At 42.3% G+C, this 19,311-nt stretch overlaps 2 protein-coding genes across 2 annotated transcripts in view; both read right to left on the bottom strand.

Moving 5' to 3' along the window:
• Positions 1–2,004, bottom strand: part of Ankdd1b (ankyrin repeat and death domain containing 1B) — a 71,022-nt gene extending 69,018 nt beyond the window's left edge. Inside the window, exon 1 of the mRNA XM_005356456.2 lies at positions 1,833–2,004. Coding sequence (XP_005356513.1) covers positions 1,833–2,004 — 172 coding nt within the window. The remainder of the gene's footprint in view (positions 1–1,832) is intronic.
• An 8,900-nt stretch (positions 2,005–10,904) lies between these two features.
• The window catches only part of Polk (DNA polymerase kappa), a 59,251-nt gene continuing 50,844 nt past the window's right edge, over positions 10,905–19,311 (bottom strand). The window contains exons 11-15 of the mRNA XM_005356455.3: positions 18,322–18,418; positions 16,604–16,775; positions 13,930–14,832; positions 12,999–13,032; positions 10,905–12,688 (exon numbers count right to left, since the gene is read on the bottom strand). Of these exons, the coding sequence (XP_005356512.1) occupies positions 12,604–12,688; positions 12,999–13,032; positions 13,930–14,832; positions 16,604–16,775; positions 18,322–18,418 (1,291 nt within the window). The 3' untranslated portion in view covers positions 10,905–12,603. The remainder of the gene's footprint in view (positions 12,689–12,998; positions 13,033–13,929; positions 14,833–16,603; positions 16,776–18,321; positions 18,419–19,311) is intronic.

The following is a 19,311-nucleotide window of genomic DNA, read 5'->3' as shown; positions in this document are numbered from 1 at the left end:
GGGAGGAGGGGGAGGGAAATGGGAGGCTGGGAGGAGGCGGATACTTTTTTTTCCTTTTCTCAATAAAAAAAAAAGAAAAGAAAATTGATAAACTATACTTCATCAAAATGTAACCTATCCACTCTTATGAAAGGCACTACTAAAGAATAAAGCATATGAGCCAGTCAGTGATGGCGCACACCTTTAATCCCAGTACTTGGGAGGCAGAAATAGGTGGCTCTTTATATGAGTTTGAGGTCAGCCTGGTCTACAGGGTGAGTTCCAGTATAGCTGGAGCTACACAGAGAAACCTTGACTAGAAAAAACAAACAAACAAAAACAAAAAAAAACCAGAAAACAAACAAACAAACAAAAAACCAGAATAATACACTCTACAACGTAGGTTTTTATATTCTCAGATAATATTTCTGACAAATTAAATACATCCAGAATATTTAGCTCTCAATATTCAACCATCCAATTTAAGTACAGAGAAAAGACTTCAGAAGAACAGAGAGGAACCAAAGTATTGAAATTTCTCACCACTATAGAGAGGGAAACTCGTCTAAGACCACCAATGAGATACCAGTGTGCATCCATTGACATGTCTAAAACGGAGGAAAAAATAGAGTCCCGCGTTAGTGAATGAACTCGTTCTACCTACTGTCCCGTGTTAGCAAAATGCCTGAGACAACTGACGTGGAATGAGAAAAAGTTCATTTTGACTCAGAGTTTCAGAGGTTTCATTCCATGGCTACGTGGGCGTTGTTTTGGACTGCAGCTGCACGGTGGATAGACGTTGTCCTGATACTCTCTTTGGGGTTGCCCCCTGGTAACTTGAAACCGTCCTTTCACTAAGCCCCGCCTACTGAACTAGGCGATGTCACCACCCACAGTCCAACCCTCTCCGACCTCAGCAGCTCTCAGCTTCATTCACAATACTCCGGAAGGGGTATCTTCCTCATTTTAAACAGACATTCCATCTGCTTCACTCTTGCTTGCCATGGTTTCTATCTGAACTTCCGGTGGCTGGTTGTTTCCTCTCATTTGGGTATCTGTCCTAAAGTCTGCCTGAGCCCTGGTCACGTTGTTTCACGGTTTCCACAGCGCTCTCAGACCTTTCCCTCAAATGGTCACACGGGTTTACATCCTCATGGTCCACCAACTTCCACCACACAGCTTTGAAAGCGAGCTCCAGGGAACAAGAGCTACCTTTGGCTTCTGCATCCCCACGTCTGAATCATGTCTAACAAATATTAAGCCCCGGGAAAGTGTTTCTGGAATTAGCTAACCAACTGACTGTACATTATATTAAGGAACTGGTGTCCAGTTGCCAAGGCTGGGCTTCAGGAAAGAGCCCATCCATGTGAGCCCATGGTGTGCTGTTTTTTGGACTTGAGTCCTTTATTTTCAACTCCTGATGACCTCCTCCTTGGGGCCTCCTCAGTTAACTGCTATCGTTGCCAAAGCATAGCTGATCTATTCCCCATGCTTTAGAAACCTAGCAACAACTGTACGCGACTTAAAGTCACACAATAAATCTGCACGTAAATCATGATTTAAGACAAGAGAACAAGGAATTCTATTTGCAAAGGGCTTACTCATTTCTTTAAACAGTCTCCTCCTTAGCTTGGAAAGGCGATTTCCCTGTCCACAGTACAGGGTGCAGCGTGAATAAACACTCCGGGATGGGGATGGGGGCACGGAGGAGGTAAGGCGGTGTCGGGGGACATCCTGAGGGTCGCCAGGGCAGATTGCTGGCCCGTTTCCTTCCAGGCGGCAGTGGTTACTCCTCTAGTTCCTCAGCCTGAGTCCACCCTCTGCCCACCAGGAGACCCCTTCTCAGAACTCACGGTTTTCATGTCCTGCAGCTGTAGCCTCCTCGTCTGTCCCCTCAGGCTTTGGCACCCTGGCCAGATTTCTCCAGGGCCCGGTGGCCGCGCCCCTCAGGTCAGCCCTCAGGACCCTGGCAGCCTGGAGCATCAGCTCCCTTGCCCCGTGGCCCCGGCTGCTCTCGGGGTTCATGGCCACCGTCGCTGTGAAAACTTCACCAGGGTGCGGGGCCGGACTGAAAATGCTCCCTGCAGAAGCAGGGTTGAGATTGCTCTCTTGGAGCGGGTATCTAGGCACAGGCCTTGGTTCTCCAGCCCTGCCCTGGCTTGGATTGGTCTGTGGAGGCCACTCTTAGGTGTGGCATATCAGGTACTAGGGTTTGGCTGTCCACAAAAGGAAACAGTTCTAGAAATCTACAAGCCCTCAGAAACTCCGAGTTCATACTCCATCACTTCTTTGTACGATTCAAAAATGTCTGGCTTTGATTTATAGTCAGTGTTCCCTCACTACTGGAAATTCAGTATTAAATACTTCCTAACTGGGTTTCCAAAATTTCCTCCTGAAAAAAAAAATGACCCAATTTCTCATTCGGTAATCATAGAATTATCTGCTTTCCTGGCTGACTCTGTTAAAAACTGAAGCAATACAGAACCAAGTCCAACAAATCCTGACTCACCAAATAAACTTCAAATAAAAGAGGTGATACAACTTTAGTTTTCTATTATGAAACTTATGAGATATTTCATTTTAATGTAAATTATATAATATTAAGGCTGAAAAGACGGTTCAGTGGTTAAGAGCTCTTATTGCTCTTCAGAGGACTAGAGTTTCGCTTCTAGCATTAACTCTGAGTGGCTCACACCTCGTCTCTCTCATTCTGTTAATGCTCTCAACAAGAAAAAAAAGTTGCTGGGCAGTTTTTAATCCCAGCACTGGAGAGGGAGAGGCAGGCAGATCTCTGTGAGTTTGAGGCCAGCCTGCTCTACAGAGAGAGTGCCACAGTCAGGGCTACACTAAGAAAACCTGTCTCGAAAAACAAACAAATTGAAAGCACTGATTTTTTTTTTGCTCTACACCCATCTAGAAATGCCGAAAGGCTGACCTTCCTCCAGCATGGGACATAAGACCAGAAGTAATACATGGTGGCAGCTTTTCTTCTTGATTCTCCTGAGAGCTTTGACAAGATGCAAGCTATGAAGCATTACGTGATGCTGTCTTTTTCAAACAGCAAATGAATTATCTCAGTGTGCTGATGTATGGATGGATTTTGTTTTTACCTTTCTGACTCTTTGGGCGGGGGCTCTCCACCCAACTCTCAAATAAATCACACAGAGGCTTATTCTTCCTTATAAATGCCTGGCCTTAGCTTGGCTCCTTTCTAGCCAGCTTTTCTTAAATTATCCTGTCTACCTTTGCCTTTGGGTTTTTATCTTTCTCTTTCTATATACCTTTCTTTATTTCTTACTCCATGGTTTGTTGTGTAGTCTGGTCCCTGGAGTCCGCCTCTCCTCCTCTCATTCCTCTGTCTCCTCTTTCTAGATTTCTTCTTCTATTTATTCTCTGCCTGGCAGCCCCGCCTTTCCTTTTTCCTGCTTAGCTCCTGGATGTTTAGTTCTTTGTTAGACCAATCATGTATTCTAGGCAGGGAAAGTAACACAGTTTCACATAGTTAAACAAGTGCAGCATACAAGAATGCAACACATCCTTGCATCATTAAACATATAGTCCACAGCATAAACAAATGCAACACATCGTAAAATAATATTTCCCAGCAGGTTACCTTGCCAGGGAAGCTCTTCTCCTTCCTGTTGCTCCTCTGGTATCTTCTCCTGCACAGCATTAGGTTTCTAACTCTCTCTCCCCAGAACTACCTCCTTCCCCACCCCTTTCAATGCTTTTATTCAATGATTTCAACTTTCATATAATTAAAGCTGAGGCTGTCACTTCAAAGAAGGTACTCTAATCACTCAGTTCTAAAATATTATGAACACCCCCTCCTCTCTCCTTTACCTGCTCTTTCATTTATGGTAGTTGTCACATAGAACAGATATTATTTAGTATGCATCTAATATTAAAAGGCAGGAGGTTTCTCAGGCTTTCTCCCCTTCTGTACCTCCACTGCCTTACAGTACTTCCAGGCTTGAGACCAATTTGTCAAATAAATACGAAAACAGTTCTACCAGGGAACAGCTGCCAGTGTTCAGTCCTGAAAGCTTTCATTTCTCTCTGAACAGAAGGTTGGCTTGCAAGGCTACATGTGGCTAGGACAGCTATGAACAAATGTGTCCTAGCCCCAACCACAAACATACTTAAAATGTTTTGAAATTTAAAACAATATTGACAGACTTTTTCCCCACTTTCAAGTGTGTGGTGTGTATTCATGTATGCAAGTTTTTTACCTGTTAGGTGCATGTGGAGGCTGAATTTATGTCAGGAATTCTCCTGGATTGTTTCTTGCCTTATGGAGGCAGGTCCCTCAAATCCTGGGCTCACAGGATATGGCTAGACTTGCTAGTCAGTTTGCTCAGGGGAGCGCCTGTGTCTGACCCCGGAGGCTGGAATCATAGGCAAGGCCACCAGGCCGACCTGGCATTGTGCATTCTGGGGACCAAATGCCACTCCTCACACTTTTCTTGCAAACACTTTCATCGCTAACGTATCTTCTCGGCCCCGATTGGAAGATTCTTAAGTGTGCACTTTGAAGCTAACATCGTGTTTCTATCTCAAAAGGCCTGGACATGCCTGGGTGTGTTTAAATTTGTAGAACGAGAAGAAGAGGAAGAAGAAAAGAAAAGAAGAGGAGAAGGAGGGAAAAGGAGGAGGTAACATTATTTATTGGTTCCTTTATTCTCTGGTCAGAAGCTGTCCCCAGAGTCCCACTTCACATAGTTACCTCTTAAGAATCTTGCCCTCACTGAGGAAAAACTGTTGCCTGAGGCTGATTCTTCTTCCTTCTTGTGAGTAAAAATGTTTTAAGATTTAGTGAGGTAACCCAGACACAGAAAGACAATTATGACATGTACTCACTCATAGGTGGTTTTTAAACATAAGGCAAAGAAAACCAGTCTACAAACCAGAGAACTTAGACAACAATGAGGACTCCAAGAGAGACTTACATAGATCTAATCTATGAGGGAAGTAGAAAAAGACAAAATCTCCTGAGTAAATTGGGAGCATGGGGACATTGGGGGAGGGTTGAAACAATAGGGAGGGGAGCAGAGAAAAATGTAGAGCTCAATAAAAAAAAAGGGAAAAAAGAAAATTCAAGGTTAATAAAACATTAAAAAAATGTTTTAAGAAAGTCTGGAAGCTTGTAGGCCAGAGCTGCCATGACAACTCTAAAAAGTTTTATGTCCCAATAAACCTCTCCACCGATGCGATAAACCAAATCAGACCAAATTAAAACCAAATTAGAAAAAGCCCAGGTCTAATGGTTACTAGCATTAGGAAGACAGGAAAACCACGTGTTTGTTCTCTGCCACCACCACCCCAGTTTAAATAGCCTGTGGGAGTGGTCTTGAGCATCTCTGGGGAGGGGTCTCCATTTAGCGGGCTTTCTCAGAGATGGAGTCTGGGCTGAGGCAACTCCCAGGGGAAGGAGGCTCGGGATGGAACTTCCCACCAAACATTCCAGACTCTTTGGGTATATTAGTGTCAGGGGCTGGGGTGACACTTCCACCCAAACAAACTCTATTCTACCAATTTCTCCTGAGCCAGGCCCTCTAGCCTGTTACTCTACTGTTCCCACGGATACCCCCAACTCAGGTGCAAAATAGCTGTGTCTGCTTCCAGAAAGTGGGGCAGATGGGAGAGACAGGGAGTCAAAGAGGACACTAGAGCTTCCATAAGAAGAAGGTTCTAGCACACTGCACAAGGCTTCTTCACACAGCCCACTGGCTAACCTTCAGTCATGCACCTAGACCTTGCTGCAAGGGCGTGTGTTGCAAGATTAAGAACGCCAACTGCTCTGCTGGACTCAGGGGATTCCCTCTGAGACCTGGACATTTGCTTCTGCTCATTAACAAAAGGCTGTTGATGCCGTGCCAGGCCATCACACTTGGGAATCAGATGAGAAACAGCCTATTTCTGCCAGCCTGCAATCACAGAGCAGTGACTGATCCGCAATCACCTTAGCGACCAAGAGTTCTCCTTCTGGTGTGTGCTCTGTTGCTGGGTGTCTAGAATGCTCCCTAAGGCCCGCCGACCCTCCCCCACCACGTGGGAATGCTTTCCAATAGGCGCAAAGGCCCCTTCAGGAAAGGGTGCCCTTCTGTCTGGGCACTTCAAGGTCCCCTTTCTTCATGAAGCCCCTGATGCATATTTGCTGTGGTTTTCTGTGTGGCTCTCTGCTTACCAGATTGTAGGCTAGTGTTAGGAGGGCATGACTGACCTTACGAGGCAGGTGCCTTATCTTTGTTATCAAGTGCTATTATATTTCCAGAATTTTGACTGGCTAACATTAGATAGTTTGTGCCAAGGTGGAAATACTTGTACCATAGTTTCCATACACACAGAGCGTCACTAACTCCTCCTTTACCATTCCTCTCAAACTTGCAGAGTTAACAGCTTTTGAAGAAAAAAACAACTCAACATGATATTTTGAAAACACTTTTTATGGCCAATCTTTGGAAAGGCACTCGAGTTGACAGGGGAAGCTGAGGAATCAGTTGGGGTGTCAGCATGTGGGCAACTGGTAAAGCTTCATAGAAGGAGAAAAATGGGTCTTTCCAGAGGGCTCTAGAAGGGCAACTGGAATTTGCTAACATGTTTGGGGTTGACAGAAGTAGAGGCAGAAATAAGGGGGATGAGCTCACACACAGCCCACGATGAACAGCAACATTTAACATGAGAACAGCAGGTGTTGCTTGCTAGCTTTCTCTTGGTTTACCTCCTGTGTTCTTACACTGGGCACTGCCTACATTCTCTGGGCATGAAGCTCCTTCTTTAACTCAGCAGCACAGCTCTTACCTTGTCAGTGTGGGAACTCTGTCTCTTGAGATCACTCTTCAGTAGGCTCCTGGACCTTCCAATTCCATGCTAAGGTTGGATCCAAAGCACTTCTGAGAGAATGGTCTGTGTGTACAAATACGTTCCCAGAATGCTGCTTTTCTGTGGTCCCAGAGGACAGAAGAAAGAAGTCTAGCCACAAATTACCCCACCAATAGGACATTGTCGAAGAGAAGGTTGTATTGACATGCAATCACTAGGCCTCTTTATGCTACCTGTAGTACATACTAATGATATGCCATAAACAAGCAGGCCAGGCTCCGTATCAGAGACGCCCTCAACATGTTAAAAATTGGAGACTTTTTCTGCATTAAAAAAGGGAGAAAAGTCACCCTAAGATCTTTATCTTTTTATTCTTTATTCAAATACAGTTCTGATTGGCATTTATTTTGCAAGCAAACTGTAAGGGTCACCTTGGCAGGTTCAGGTTGCTCAACTCCTTTCTGTGTTTTGCAAAGAAAGACTCCTCTCTCCAGAACCAGCCTTGGAGCCCTTGGCCTTTACCAGTCTGATAAGAATGTTTCCTGTCCACAGCTTGGGGCCACATTGTATTCCTTTGAAGAGATAGCGTACAGAGCCAACTAGCAGAAGCTGAATGCTTACTTTCTGAAGACTGAGACCTTGGGCCAGTGAGCTCTCTGGAAGGTTTAAAGCTAAGGTCAGTTGGGATGACAGGAATGCCTGCCGCAGACTTTCCAGGAAAAAGTCTGGGTGACGAGGGTTGAGCAGGGAGTCTTGGTGATATTGTGTATGTGCTGGCATACAGTACTTGTGGGAGAATTGTATATGCTTCATATGCCTCCCCTGGGAGCATGAGGCTTTGCAGGCTTCACCCCCATACCGTGCTGGGTATCAAACAGAGGGTCTTTTTTTTTTTTAGATTTTATTTATTTATTATGTATACAACATTCTGCCCCCATGTATGCCTGAAGGCCAGAAGAGGGTGCCAGATCTCATTACAGATGGTTGTGAGCCACCATGTGGTTGCTGGGAATTGAACTCAGGTCCTCTGGAAGAACAGTCAGTGCTCTTTGACCAACTGAGCCATCTCTCCAGCCCAAACAGAGGGTCTTGTATACACAGGAAACCATTCTACCTCTGAGTCTCATCTAGTTCCTTTGCTTATTTTGATTTATATTTTTTTACAAACTGTAATCTTGGGCTCTTCAGTTTTCCTGAGTTCTGTTAGTCCTTCTAGCAAATGATCAGACTTGAGGGGAGCCCATGGACTCCCGGCACAGTTAGGGTGCAATTAAGTTTAAGTTTTCTTTATAAGTTATTAACCATAGAAGGACCATTTATTTAATAGCCAACACGTTCACATGTGGTTATTTAAAATACCCCTCCCAATGGCTGGAATGTGTTTGGTTTGTTCCCCCATCAAAGGTAAACAGTGGTTTTTTTTGTGCGAATATGAGCATAAAAGTACCTATTTTTGTCCTTACTAATGATATTTGTACTAAAGATAGACTTCTTTGATAGTGTTGATGATAAACAAATTCAGATAACTGTCTTATAATAATCATTTCTTATTCCATTTGAATTTAAAGTCTTTATCATGTTACATACATTCCATCCAAATTCCCAGCCATTCGGATAAAAAGGGTTTTCTGGGGCCGGGCGGTGGTGGCGCACGCCTTTAATCCCAGCACTTGGGAGGCAGAGGCAGGCGGATCTCTGTGAGTTCGAGACCAGCCTGGTCTACAGAGCTAGTTCCAGGACAGGCTCCAAAGCCACAGAGAAACCCTGTCTCAAAAAACCAAAAACCAAAAAACAAACAAAAAAAAAGGTTTTCTGCACAGTGCACATCACCTTGCCTTGGAGAGTTTGTCTTTGGTCTCTGGATAACGCTCTATGGCATTCATAATCAAATGATTCTTTTCGTCTAACTGACCAAGGACAAATCTTGCTATTTCCTGAATTGAAAAAAATTGTTCTTCAAATTAATTCAAAATTTATATATTAAAGTAATTCCTATTTAATTAAAAAATACCCCTCCCATTACCAATGCTACTGTTAATACTTTATTAATTGCTACCTAAAATTTAGTAGCTACTTATCTCTTTCCTCTTCTTGAGACAGGGTCTCAGTATATAAACCAGACTGGTCTTGAACTTAAGATCTTCTTGCCTCTGGCTCCTGATTGCTGGCATTAAAAGTGTGTGCCACCATGCCTGGCTCTATCTATCAATTTCTAAGGGGATTTGATTATTATTGTACTTAACAATATAACTGATGCCAGGGTGGGGGTAGTTTTCTATAGCCATTCTTCCTGTTCGTGAATAAGATTATTTCATTGATTCACTTGTACTTTTTGTCTGTTCCCAAATCCTTGAACATTTTTCCTTCTGAGGTACCTCTCAGATCCCCATGATACACAGATTATTTTTATTCTATTTTCTAATTGGTTATAGCAGATTTATAGGAATAGTATTGATTTTACAGACAGAACTTTACTGAACTCTGAAAAAAGTAGATTTATTTAAAAAGTAGGCAAGTGAGTTAAAAATAAACTTTCTCTTAAAATAACATCGGCAAACACGCTGACCATATGAAGTTGCATTTTTACTTGTTTCTACCTTTACTCATTTCCTCTGCTAAACTGACTAAAAACCAGATTGTTTTCAGAAGTGACTATTCTCAAAGTGAGGATTCAAATCATTTCTAAAACTTAGCAGCACCAAATTGTTTCTTCTTCTAACACAGTGGGAATGCAGCAATACTCTTTGTAGTTTAATTGTCCCTGTCCGCGTGACTAGTATGGCTAAAACCGTCTTGATGGCTCTTGGCCACTCAGATTTTCTTCCACATGAAGTGCATTTAAAGTCCTTTGTGTCACTTTCTACCAGTTATTGTTCTTCCTGAGTCTCAATTAACAATAAAATTAATATTCCAGATTCTAGCCCCACATCCACACCAATACTACACGCATGTGTTGCAAACATGCTTTCCCATGATTTGACCTTCTAAGTTTATGGGTCCTCACTTACTATCCCTTCTAAGTTTCGTTATGCTTTCTAACAATTCTTCAAGAACTTAAAAAGTGTGTTGGATATGCAAGATAAAACAGATAATAAAGAATGTGGGAGAAGTCCAGAGAGAAAACCAAGATGAAGCTATCAGAGAAGATCAGGCACATAGAGGAATCTGGGCATGGAGCAAGCCGACCTCAAGTCAACCAGTGTTCCTCTACAGTGCAGCCCTTGGCTTTGCCCTTGGCTTCTTGTCCTGTTTTCCCCTGAAGATGAACTGTGATCCGGAAGTGAAGAGGACTCAGTCTAACAACAACCAGGTGGCAAACGGCCTATGGACGGGGATGGGATGGTCAGGGATAGTCGGGATGGTGAAACAGATTTGAGGTATGACTCAAAGCCGGGACGACACACAAAGGAATGAGAAGACGTGCAACTTGTGTTGGGTTGGAGAGGCCAAGACAAAGCTTTCTGCTTTGGAGCCTTCTGGTGGGGAGGCAGTCATTTCTCGAGGAAGGCCTGGTTTCTCCTGCTGAGAGGGGAATATGCTACCCTGACTGCGGCACCTGCACCACCGCTCCTGCACCTAAGGCTCAGGGAACTGTGGAGGACGGGGTGGAAAGACCGTAAGAGCCAGAGGACCAGGAAGTCTGCCAACAATGTCCTCTATGTATGACGAGGAAGCTATACCAACAAAATCTCAACAACATAGTCATTTAAACAAGATCTACACAATGGCAATACTAGTTAAACATGCCAACACGGATGGGGAAATCTCCCAAGGCTCCATCCTACATGAAGAGCTCCAAGTAATTAATGACAGTTCAAAGTGGGAGAGTCCGTCTGCTCCAGGGCCAATCACGGGTACATTAATCAGCCCCAAGTAGTCAGCCCTAGACGCACAGACATTGAGCTGTACTAAATGGACTCAGCGGGTTACATACAAGTAACCTATATATAACAATAATAATTTATAAAGAGGTCATGAATTTGAGAGAGATTGAGGGAACATGGGAGATGTTGAAAGAGAAAGAGTAAGAGAAGAAAATAATGTAAATAATTATACATGTAAGAGATTCTCAAAGGTTTTAAAATTTTACCTTAAATTATTAAATGTTATATATTATGGCATTCAATTAAATGGGGCATCTAAATGAAAATAATTTATTATTTAATGTGGAAAACAGTAAAAATAAATTTAGATGAGGAAAAACAATAAATACAGTATTACTTTTCAATACATTAAATCAGTTTCACTGAACTTAATTTTAAAAATAATTTACATAAGTCAATCACAATCAATAACCGAAACACCACAGCTTTGGGACTGTCCATGGTGTATAGGTAGGGGAGTAGCACATCAGCAAACTTTCAGCCTATCTTTAACGAGGCCAGTAATTAAAAGTCAGGTTGTCACTGTGGCAAAGGCTTTGCCAAGCCCTAAGGATGTTAGCTATTCCTCAAATATTTCCCTGTCTACTCTAAATGAACTAAAATATTCAAAGACCAAAACCATAAGAAAAAAGATTCAGTTCTCTTTCTCCTTTTTTGTTTTCTGAGACACGGTTTCTCTGTGTAGCTCCAGCTGTCCTAGAACTCTTTCGGTAGACCTGGCTGGCCTTGAACTCAGAGATCCACCTGCCTCTTCCTTCTGAGTGCTGTGTGCAAGATTCAGTTCTTAAAGCAGTAGCAAAAAGGGCTTTTTGATAAGAGCGTGTGGGTGGAGCCATGCTTGGAACAACTCCTCAACTGCTGCGAATCTTTCTTCCTTCACAAACAGCAACAGAGACACGGACATCAGCTGAGGAAGGGCAGAGCTTCACCAGGCGTTCATCTTCTGAGCTGCACATTTCTCTTAACGAGGAGAAAGAAAATCAAGTGACGTCACAACTCATCTTGTTTACTACAGACTTGTAGGGAGCCAAACGTAGTTACCAAGAAACGAAATACTGCCATTTAAAGTACTGAGTTAAAAAAAAACAATTTTGAGTTATAAACTAAATATTTCTTTACATGAACCAAGTGCTTATTTATAAGTTAAAGGAATTGTAAGTAAGGAAAAACAATTAACAGTAGTTTGAACAAGTCCTTCAAACACAGATAATACTGTGCATTGCTTTCCTGCAGGTACCCATGCTATCTCTGTTAAACTAATCTTCTTCACAGACCTCATGGTTAAATCTAACTACAAATGCTCACAGAACACTTCCAGACACAAGAGCAAGTCCAGCAGCATCCAGTGGCAACTCAGCGGCTAGGCACTAAGATGCCTGTAGGCACTAAGATGCCCGTGCTGACCCGGTGGCTAGGCACTAAGATGCCCGTGCTGACCCAGCAGCGAGGCACTAAGACGCCCATGCTGACCTGGTGGCTAGGTACTAAGATGCCTGTGCTGACCTGGTGGCTAGGCTCTAAGATGCCCGTGCTGACATGGAGGCTAGGCTCTAAGATGCCCGTGCTGAGCTGGTGGCTAGGCACTAAAATGCCCATGCAGAAACAAGAGCACTAACTCAGAGTCCTAATAAGTATTTTATATTCATCATAAAATAAGCATGTCATCTTCTGACTGCCCCTTTTTACTTTTGTTTTAAAGTTATCTCTAACAAGACTGATTTCCAACTGATATATACTGGGAATGAGATTCTAATGGTTATTAAAGAAAATATAAAGAAATAAGTTAATATATAGTCTACATTCTTTAAAAAGGCCATGTGGGGAGGTATTATTGCACTTGTCTTCCCTAAATAATAAATTTAAAACGAGAAGGAACAAATACATTGAATACTAAAATTTCAATAAAAATGTTCAAAGTTCATTTGAAAAATATATCAAGGGTATGTCTGGAACTTTGGGCTTTTGTTTTCCTCGATGTGGAGCTCTTTGTCTTCAGTCCTGGCCTGGAATGAGAAAGAATACACAATTTCTATGTAGAAGGAAATATGTGAAAATAATGTGGTTTTTCAAGACAGGGTTTCTCTGTAGCTTTGGAGCCTGTCCTGGAACTAGCTCTTTAGACCAGGCTGGCCTCGAACTCAGAGAGATCCACCTGCCTCTGTCTCTCGAGTGCTGGGATTAAAGGCATGCACCACCACCTCCCAGCCTGCAAAAACAGTTCTTAAAATGTTACTTGGTTAGTTATAAAAGCAAAGTTTAGCCCCTAAAATCTCAAGAGTAAAACCTGAGTTTGTGGCTCTCTCTCAGTCATACCTTTTTGTCCTTCCTGCAGCCTTCTGAAGTCTGTCTGCAGGCAAAGAAAAACCAAGAAATTCCATCAGGAAAAAGATAAAACAATTGAAAAAGCTTCACAAACATGAAAGAGAAAGCTGCCAGACTAAAGATAATATTATACATACTCCAAACTAACTTTTAAGACTATTGTATTACATTAAGTAAACTAGCACTTCCATGTGCATGTACACGTTTGGAGGTGAATGGGCGACTTTGGGAAGTCGGTTCTTTCCTCCCATCATGTGGTCCAGAGATCAAAATCAGATTGAAAGGCTTGTTATCCAGGAGCTACACCCTCGAACCACATGGCCAGTCTCACAAGGTTAATCTTATAGTATCGTTTCGTTAAACTTTACTAGTTCTCCTGGCATTACCCTGCTACATCAGCACAACAGACAGACAAGTGCCAGGCTTCCTGGCTCTCTGAGCACAGCTGGTCTGTCACTGCGCACCAGTGGTTGCTCCCCAGGGAATTTCTGTTTTGTTTAGATCACTTGGATCCTTTCACTTTTAACTTCATTCTGTATTAAATCAAAACTAAACTTGAGTTTCCCCTCAATTCAAAAGCTCAGTCTGAGTTATTTCTAGCCATGGTAAGGCAGAACTATTATTTTCCCCAAGGAGAGCCAACACAAGCCACGCTTTTAATAGTCTGTATTTCAAATTTAACACTTTCAGTAAGTTTAGGAAGACGTATCCCTAGAAAATCACATTCCTCTTATTTTTTAATTTAATTTTAAGTGTATGGGTGTTTAGCCTACATGTATGTGTACTGTATATGTGCCTGTTGAGACCAAAAGATGGCACTGGATCCCCTGGAACTGGAGTTACAGATGGCTGTGAGCCACCATGTGGGTGCTGGGGACCAACCCCGGGTCCTAGGCATTCCTCTTCATGACTATATGCTTACCAGTACTTCTGGAGCTCCCTTTGGGTTGGTTAGCTGAATTAACTTCATTGTTTCTCAATTCTTGGATAATGCCTTTATTTAAGCAAATATCCACGTGCACATTGAAGAGGGTAAGATCGGAAGTCTTCTGTTCTAGGTTACAAACAGGACAAACTAGAGCTCGTCCTGTTACCACCTCATCTGGACAGTGCTGGATGGACTCTTGCCTACTTAATATTCTGACAGTTTCATTTGCCAATGAAACAGGACAAGACTGGTTTGGAGTATCAGAACATTCCTCTTTGCCGTGATTACTCCCTAAAGTGTCCATACTTGCTGCTTTCAATGAGTTGTCTTCAGTTTCTGCCAGATCTTCACCATCCGCTGAAGTGAACTTGGCATCTTCATCATCCCGCGTCTCACGCAGTGGAATAGAATGGTGTACATCTTCCTTCTGACCAATAGCTGCCGAGGAAGCGCGGGAATCAGAGTTCTCACTGGTCGATGGTTCATCCAGACACGCATCTACATGTTCGTTAAAGGCTTCCAGACTGATACCTTCTTGCTCCCTAAAGCAAACTGGACACGTAAATGTCTGACAGTTATTGGAATTCTTTGATGTTTCCAAACTCTCGCTCGTCTTCTTTAAAGCCTGGAATGGTTGTGAGGTCTGTACAGCTTGCTGATCCACAATTTCACAGAGGGGTGCGTCTTGATGGCTCAAGATCCTTTCTGATCGCTTTTTATCAAAGAAACTCTTCTTATGAGACATTTCCAAAGGCTTTGCAAACTCAGTTTTGTCGGTTTTGTCTAGAACACACCCAGGAGATGGCAAAGCCTGGTGTCCAGCTTGTAAGAAGCCAATGATGCTCCTTTGTTGGTGCTTCTTGTCATCTTCATTGGAAAAAGTCGACATCCGCACACCTAAATGAAACCCAAACCGTCACTTTCCAATTGTATAAACATAGCCACACCCATACAAAGGGAACAAAACATTTAACAGTACTATTATGACACATATGCAAAAGGTAACTAGAGAAGTAAGTGCCTCTGGAGATGTACACACTCATATACATACATACTCTTTTTTTTAAATGCTAAGGTTTGGACCCATATATAAATCTTTGGCATGTTATACATATAACTCACCACTTAGCCACATTCTCAGACCAACATTTTCCAAATTAAAGGATACTTTTTTAAAGCTCACATTATGAAAAACTTACTTTGCTTTATAAAACTGGGTATCAGTAAACGTTAATGTATTGGAGTTGGTGTGATTATATAGAACTTGCAGTAATGTTTCACATGGGTGCCATTAAGTAGGCAGTAGCTAATTGGAGTCAGCTACAGAGACTTCAGCTCTGATTTCTTTTTTCAGTAGACTTCACTTTCTAAGGAGTGCTTCATTTTCACGACAATTGAACAGAGTTCCCATATGCCCCCTGCTGTCATTCACACACAGCTTCCAGTACTACACACGTGCACTATCACCCAGTCTACGGTTTCCCTCAGCATAGCAGTGTCCGTGCTATGAGTTAAGATGCAGCTATAAAGACGTGAATTCACCATTAGATTCAGACTTGTTTCACTAGCCCCAAGTCCTCTGCTTTCTCTCTTCATCTGTCTCACTGGGCAATGTTGTCTTTTCACTGTCTCCAAGGTTTTGCCTTTCTCAAGATGCCAAATAGCTGGAATCATACAATATTTGCTTCTTTCACTTAGCAATATTTACTTAAGTCTGCTCCTGTCCTTTTGTAGCTTATTTATATACTGAATATCACCCCATGTGTCTGGACAACCTTGCTTGCGTCTAGGTTTTGTAATTATGAATAAAGTTTCTGTACATACTTGCTCTTTGGCTGTTTTTATTTTATTTATTTATGATTATTATTACTATTTATTATTTTTGGTTTTTCGAGACAGGATTTTTTGTCACATTGGCCGTCCTGGAACTCATTCTGTAGACCAGGCTGGCCTCAAACTCCCAGAGATCCGCCTGTCTCTGCCTCCCGAGTGCTGGGATTAAAGGCGTGCACCACCACCGCCCGGCTATTTGGTTCTTTTTAATATACTTCCTTCAGTGGTTTCACTGCGCGTGGTTTCCAAGTGTGAAAGCAAGATTAATGCTCTCTCCTAGCAACCACACAGTCACGTGGAAGCACAGCTTTCTAGTTTGTGTCCCACAGGTAACAACGGGCAGTGTCACAATCTGGGACTGTAATTCTGAAATACCAAATTTCTGAAATTGTAGCTGAAGTTTCTTAGTTGACTAAACTGACATGATGTTATCTAGTACCCTCACGATCTAAAGAACAAGCTGTCTTCGTTGTTTCGTGACAGAAATAGCCACATGTTTCTTCATGTCACGGTGCACTAAAGCCCCACCAGAGCATTACAGAGGATAATTTAAATGCCCTGCATTTGTTTCCCAAGTCTGTTAAGTTTGGCATTTGGAAACACCTTGCCTCAAGGACTTCAGAAAAAAGGATGAGAACAATTCCCATAGGTCCAGACAGAATTAAAATCACATTCTGATCATGCATCTGGCTCTAGGAATTACAATGTACAACAGCAGAGTAGGAAGTTCTTAAACAGAGGGAAAAAGATCTCCCAAGGTGACTTTATTTTTTAGGGAGGGGCCATTAAACATATAAGGGAAAACAAGAAAGGGGAGGGGGGGAGAGAGGCCTACCCATCAATCTTAACCTCAGGGGATGTGGAGAAGCCGCGCTAATTTCTGTCCTTAGCAGTTCCTTAGCAACGGCAAATATTTCTTCTGCAGTAGAAAGGGTGGACTGAACTGTAGACGCGCGAGTTTTTACTTCAAAATTCACGTTCTTCAGCTTAACGGTAACAGTTCTCCCCTATAAGACAAGCAGCACGTTACCAGGGCAGGCTTCAGAGCTGAGAATCAGCTGACTGCAGGTTAGAAATGTTTGGGAAGGCTGTCTGTACGGAGGAATATGCACTGTAATCAGCTGCTAGCAAACATGGTCCTGTAAACTCTCACAGTTCAGATCTGTGTCTGAAAAATATCACTTAGTGAAGAATCAGTAATTCCTTCCTCAGCCAGTTAAGAAATACTTTTATATGAAGAGCAAAGTGAACTGCCACCTTTCCATCTACTGTCCAGCTCCCTAAGGTTAATTTAGCACTGAAGGCCAGGGAATGAATGGTCAGCCTTTACTGCAAGACTGTCACAGGCCAGAGTGCTGCGCTAGAAGTTTCTAGGAATCATCTTTACAGCTGGTGTCTTAGGGACATGAGGCTCCAGCTGGGGAGGACTGATGACAGTTTTGTATTTCCTGGGGGTTAAAGCAATGGGCAGCTGTTCCACTTGAGGCCAGTTCAGCTTTCTGACTCACTTCCTGACTCACTTCCGAACCACTAACTTCAGGCTGGAGAAGCCTCTCACACACTCCCTGAACCAGGTGATGATGGCGGCAGGAAATGATGGGAAGGCCACCTCACCTTTGTGATATTCTTCCACACGGCCTACACCACAGGACAAGCAACAGAGTGGCATTCTGTAGGCTATAAGGTTCTCAAGACTGGGTTCTATAAAGAAGCGGGAAAGGCAACAAACTCAGAGCAAACTAGGGTGACAGGACACTAGCCACCGCGGTTCTCTGGAGAGAATTCATAGAAAGACAAGAGCGATCCAGACTCAGTTTAAACTTGGTTAACAGCAGTACTAATGTCACTTTTCTAGTGTGACAAAAATCTATCAAATGTGAACAATTGAGGAAAATGGGTGAGAGCTATAGTGGAAATCACTGTTATTAGAAACAGTCCCGTAAGTCTGAAATGACTGTAAACATAAAAGTGTATCTCAAAAACTTCTCCAAAAGAACTATTTTACACTCAAGTAGAGAAGAGCTAGAAGTAAAATCTCTCCTCAAATACTCGAATTTTTGCTATAACTTTTTAATACTTTTGTATCACACTTTCTAATAACTAGCCCTGGATTGAGAGGACCGAGAAAACACTAATGTGGACTGTTCTGAAGGAAGACAGTTCAGGGCACTCCAGGCTTCGATCTCAATGTGTTAACCAGGACCAGAGCCCTGAAACACAATGCCTGCTCTAGAAGGTCACTGTCCCTGTGAGCAAAGCCTCCAAGGATGACTGGAAACGAAGTCTGACCTGGCACCTAACTCAGACAGGGCGCTAAGGGCATAGAGCTGGCTTTATCACCCTGGAACCACTCCAGTGTCACAAGGTGTCCTTCACAGAGTGACCTCATCACAGACCTCACACACAGGTCAGACTCAACTTTGTTTCTGATTGTTGGGAATAGGAATATTCTATTTTATTTGTAACCCACTTTAACAAATGCGTGGTCTCTTGACTTAGAGTACTATAATGAGGAAAGCTAAAAATTGAGATCATCCCATAAAAACTCAGCACCTTCAGTCCTTCCTTCTGGAGATCACGAGCGAGTTCAGTGCACAGTTCTTGGCATAAGCTGTACTGTTCTTCTGTTTTAAAGATCTCACTGAACGTCCTAGAGAGACAAGAAGGATTTGGGTGCACAGTGTAAACTACAGAGGGATAATTTGATAACAATAGAGTACATTCAAATAACCTAACATATTTTTCTCAGTACAAATTAAAGTTTTCACATCAACTAACACATAATTAAGTAAAAATATCTACATTCTATATAAGTGATCAAAAATATTTAGATAGGTACACTGATCAGCAAAACCCACAATTTTATGCTTTCTCTTTTCTTAAGACAAGATCTTACTTTGTAGCTCTGGTCGGGCTAGAACTTGCTATATAGATCAGGCTGCCCTTGAATTCACAGGGATCGGTCTTGTCTCCTCCTCTCTAAAACTAGGATTAAAGGTATATATATATGCCACCATGTTCAGTTTTCACTCATTTTTTAACTGGCATATTGGTACTTTCTTATTATGAATTCTTTACATAGCAAAGAAACTAACACTTTATATGTGATTGTGAACCAGGGTTTTCCTCCCCTAGTTCCGAACCAAATTTGATACCCTAGTGCATCTTTGCAAATCAAAAAGAAAAGAAACAGTCAGTGATACTTAAATGTCTCCATAGTTCTGATGTTTTGAAGAAATAATTGAGGGACTTTTAAAATGGACACATTTCCCTATAAACAAAGTGCCATTAGGATTTCATGTGGCTCCAAACAAGATGCTAGGCCACAAAACTAGACACTCTCTAACTTCTCCTTTACCAATATTACATCAGGCTTGACTCTTTATCTGAAACATTTAAAAAAAAAGATTTATATTTGGGTTTCTTTTTAAGACAAGTTAACATGCAATATCTGTCTGTTCACAGTGAGATACCCTCAGATGGGAGTCAGGTTTTAAAACAAATTCATTTGTTTTGTATACACCTTATACACAGAGCTTGAAG

Source organism: Microtus ochrogaster, chromosome 19, assembly GCF_000317375.1.
Source record: "Microtus ochrogaster isolate Prairie Vole_2 chromosome 19, MicOch1.0, whole genome shotgun sequence".
NCBI lineage: Eukaryota > Metazoa > Chordata > Mammalia > Rodentia > Cricetidae > Microtus > Microtus ochrogaster.
The sequence above is the reverse complement of the archived record's forward strand: the minus strand, read 5'-3'. Positions and strand labels throughout refer to the sequence as shown.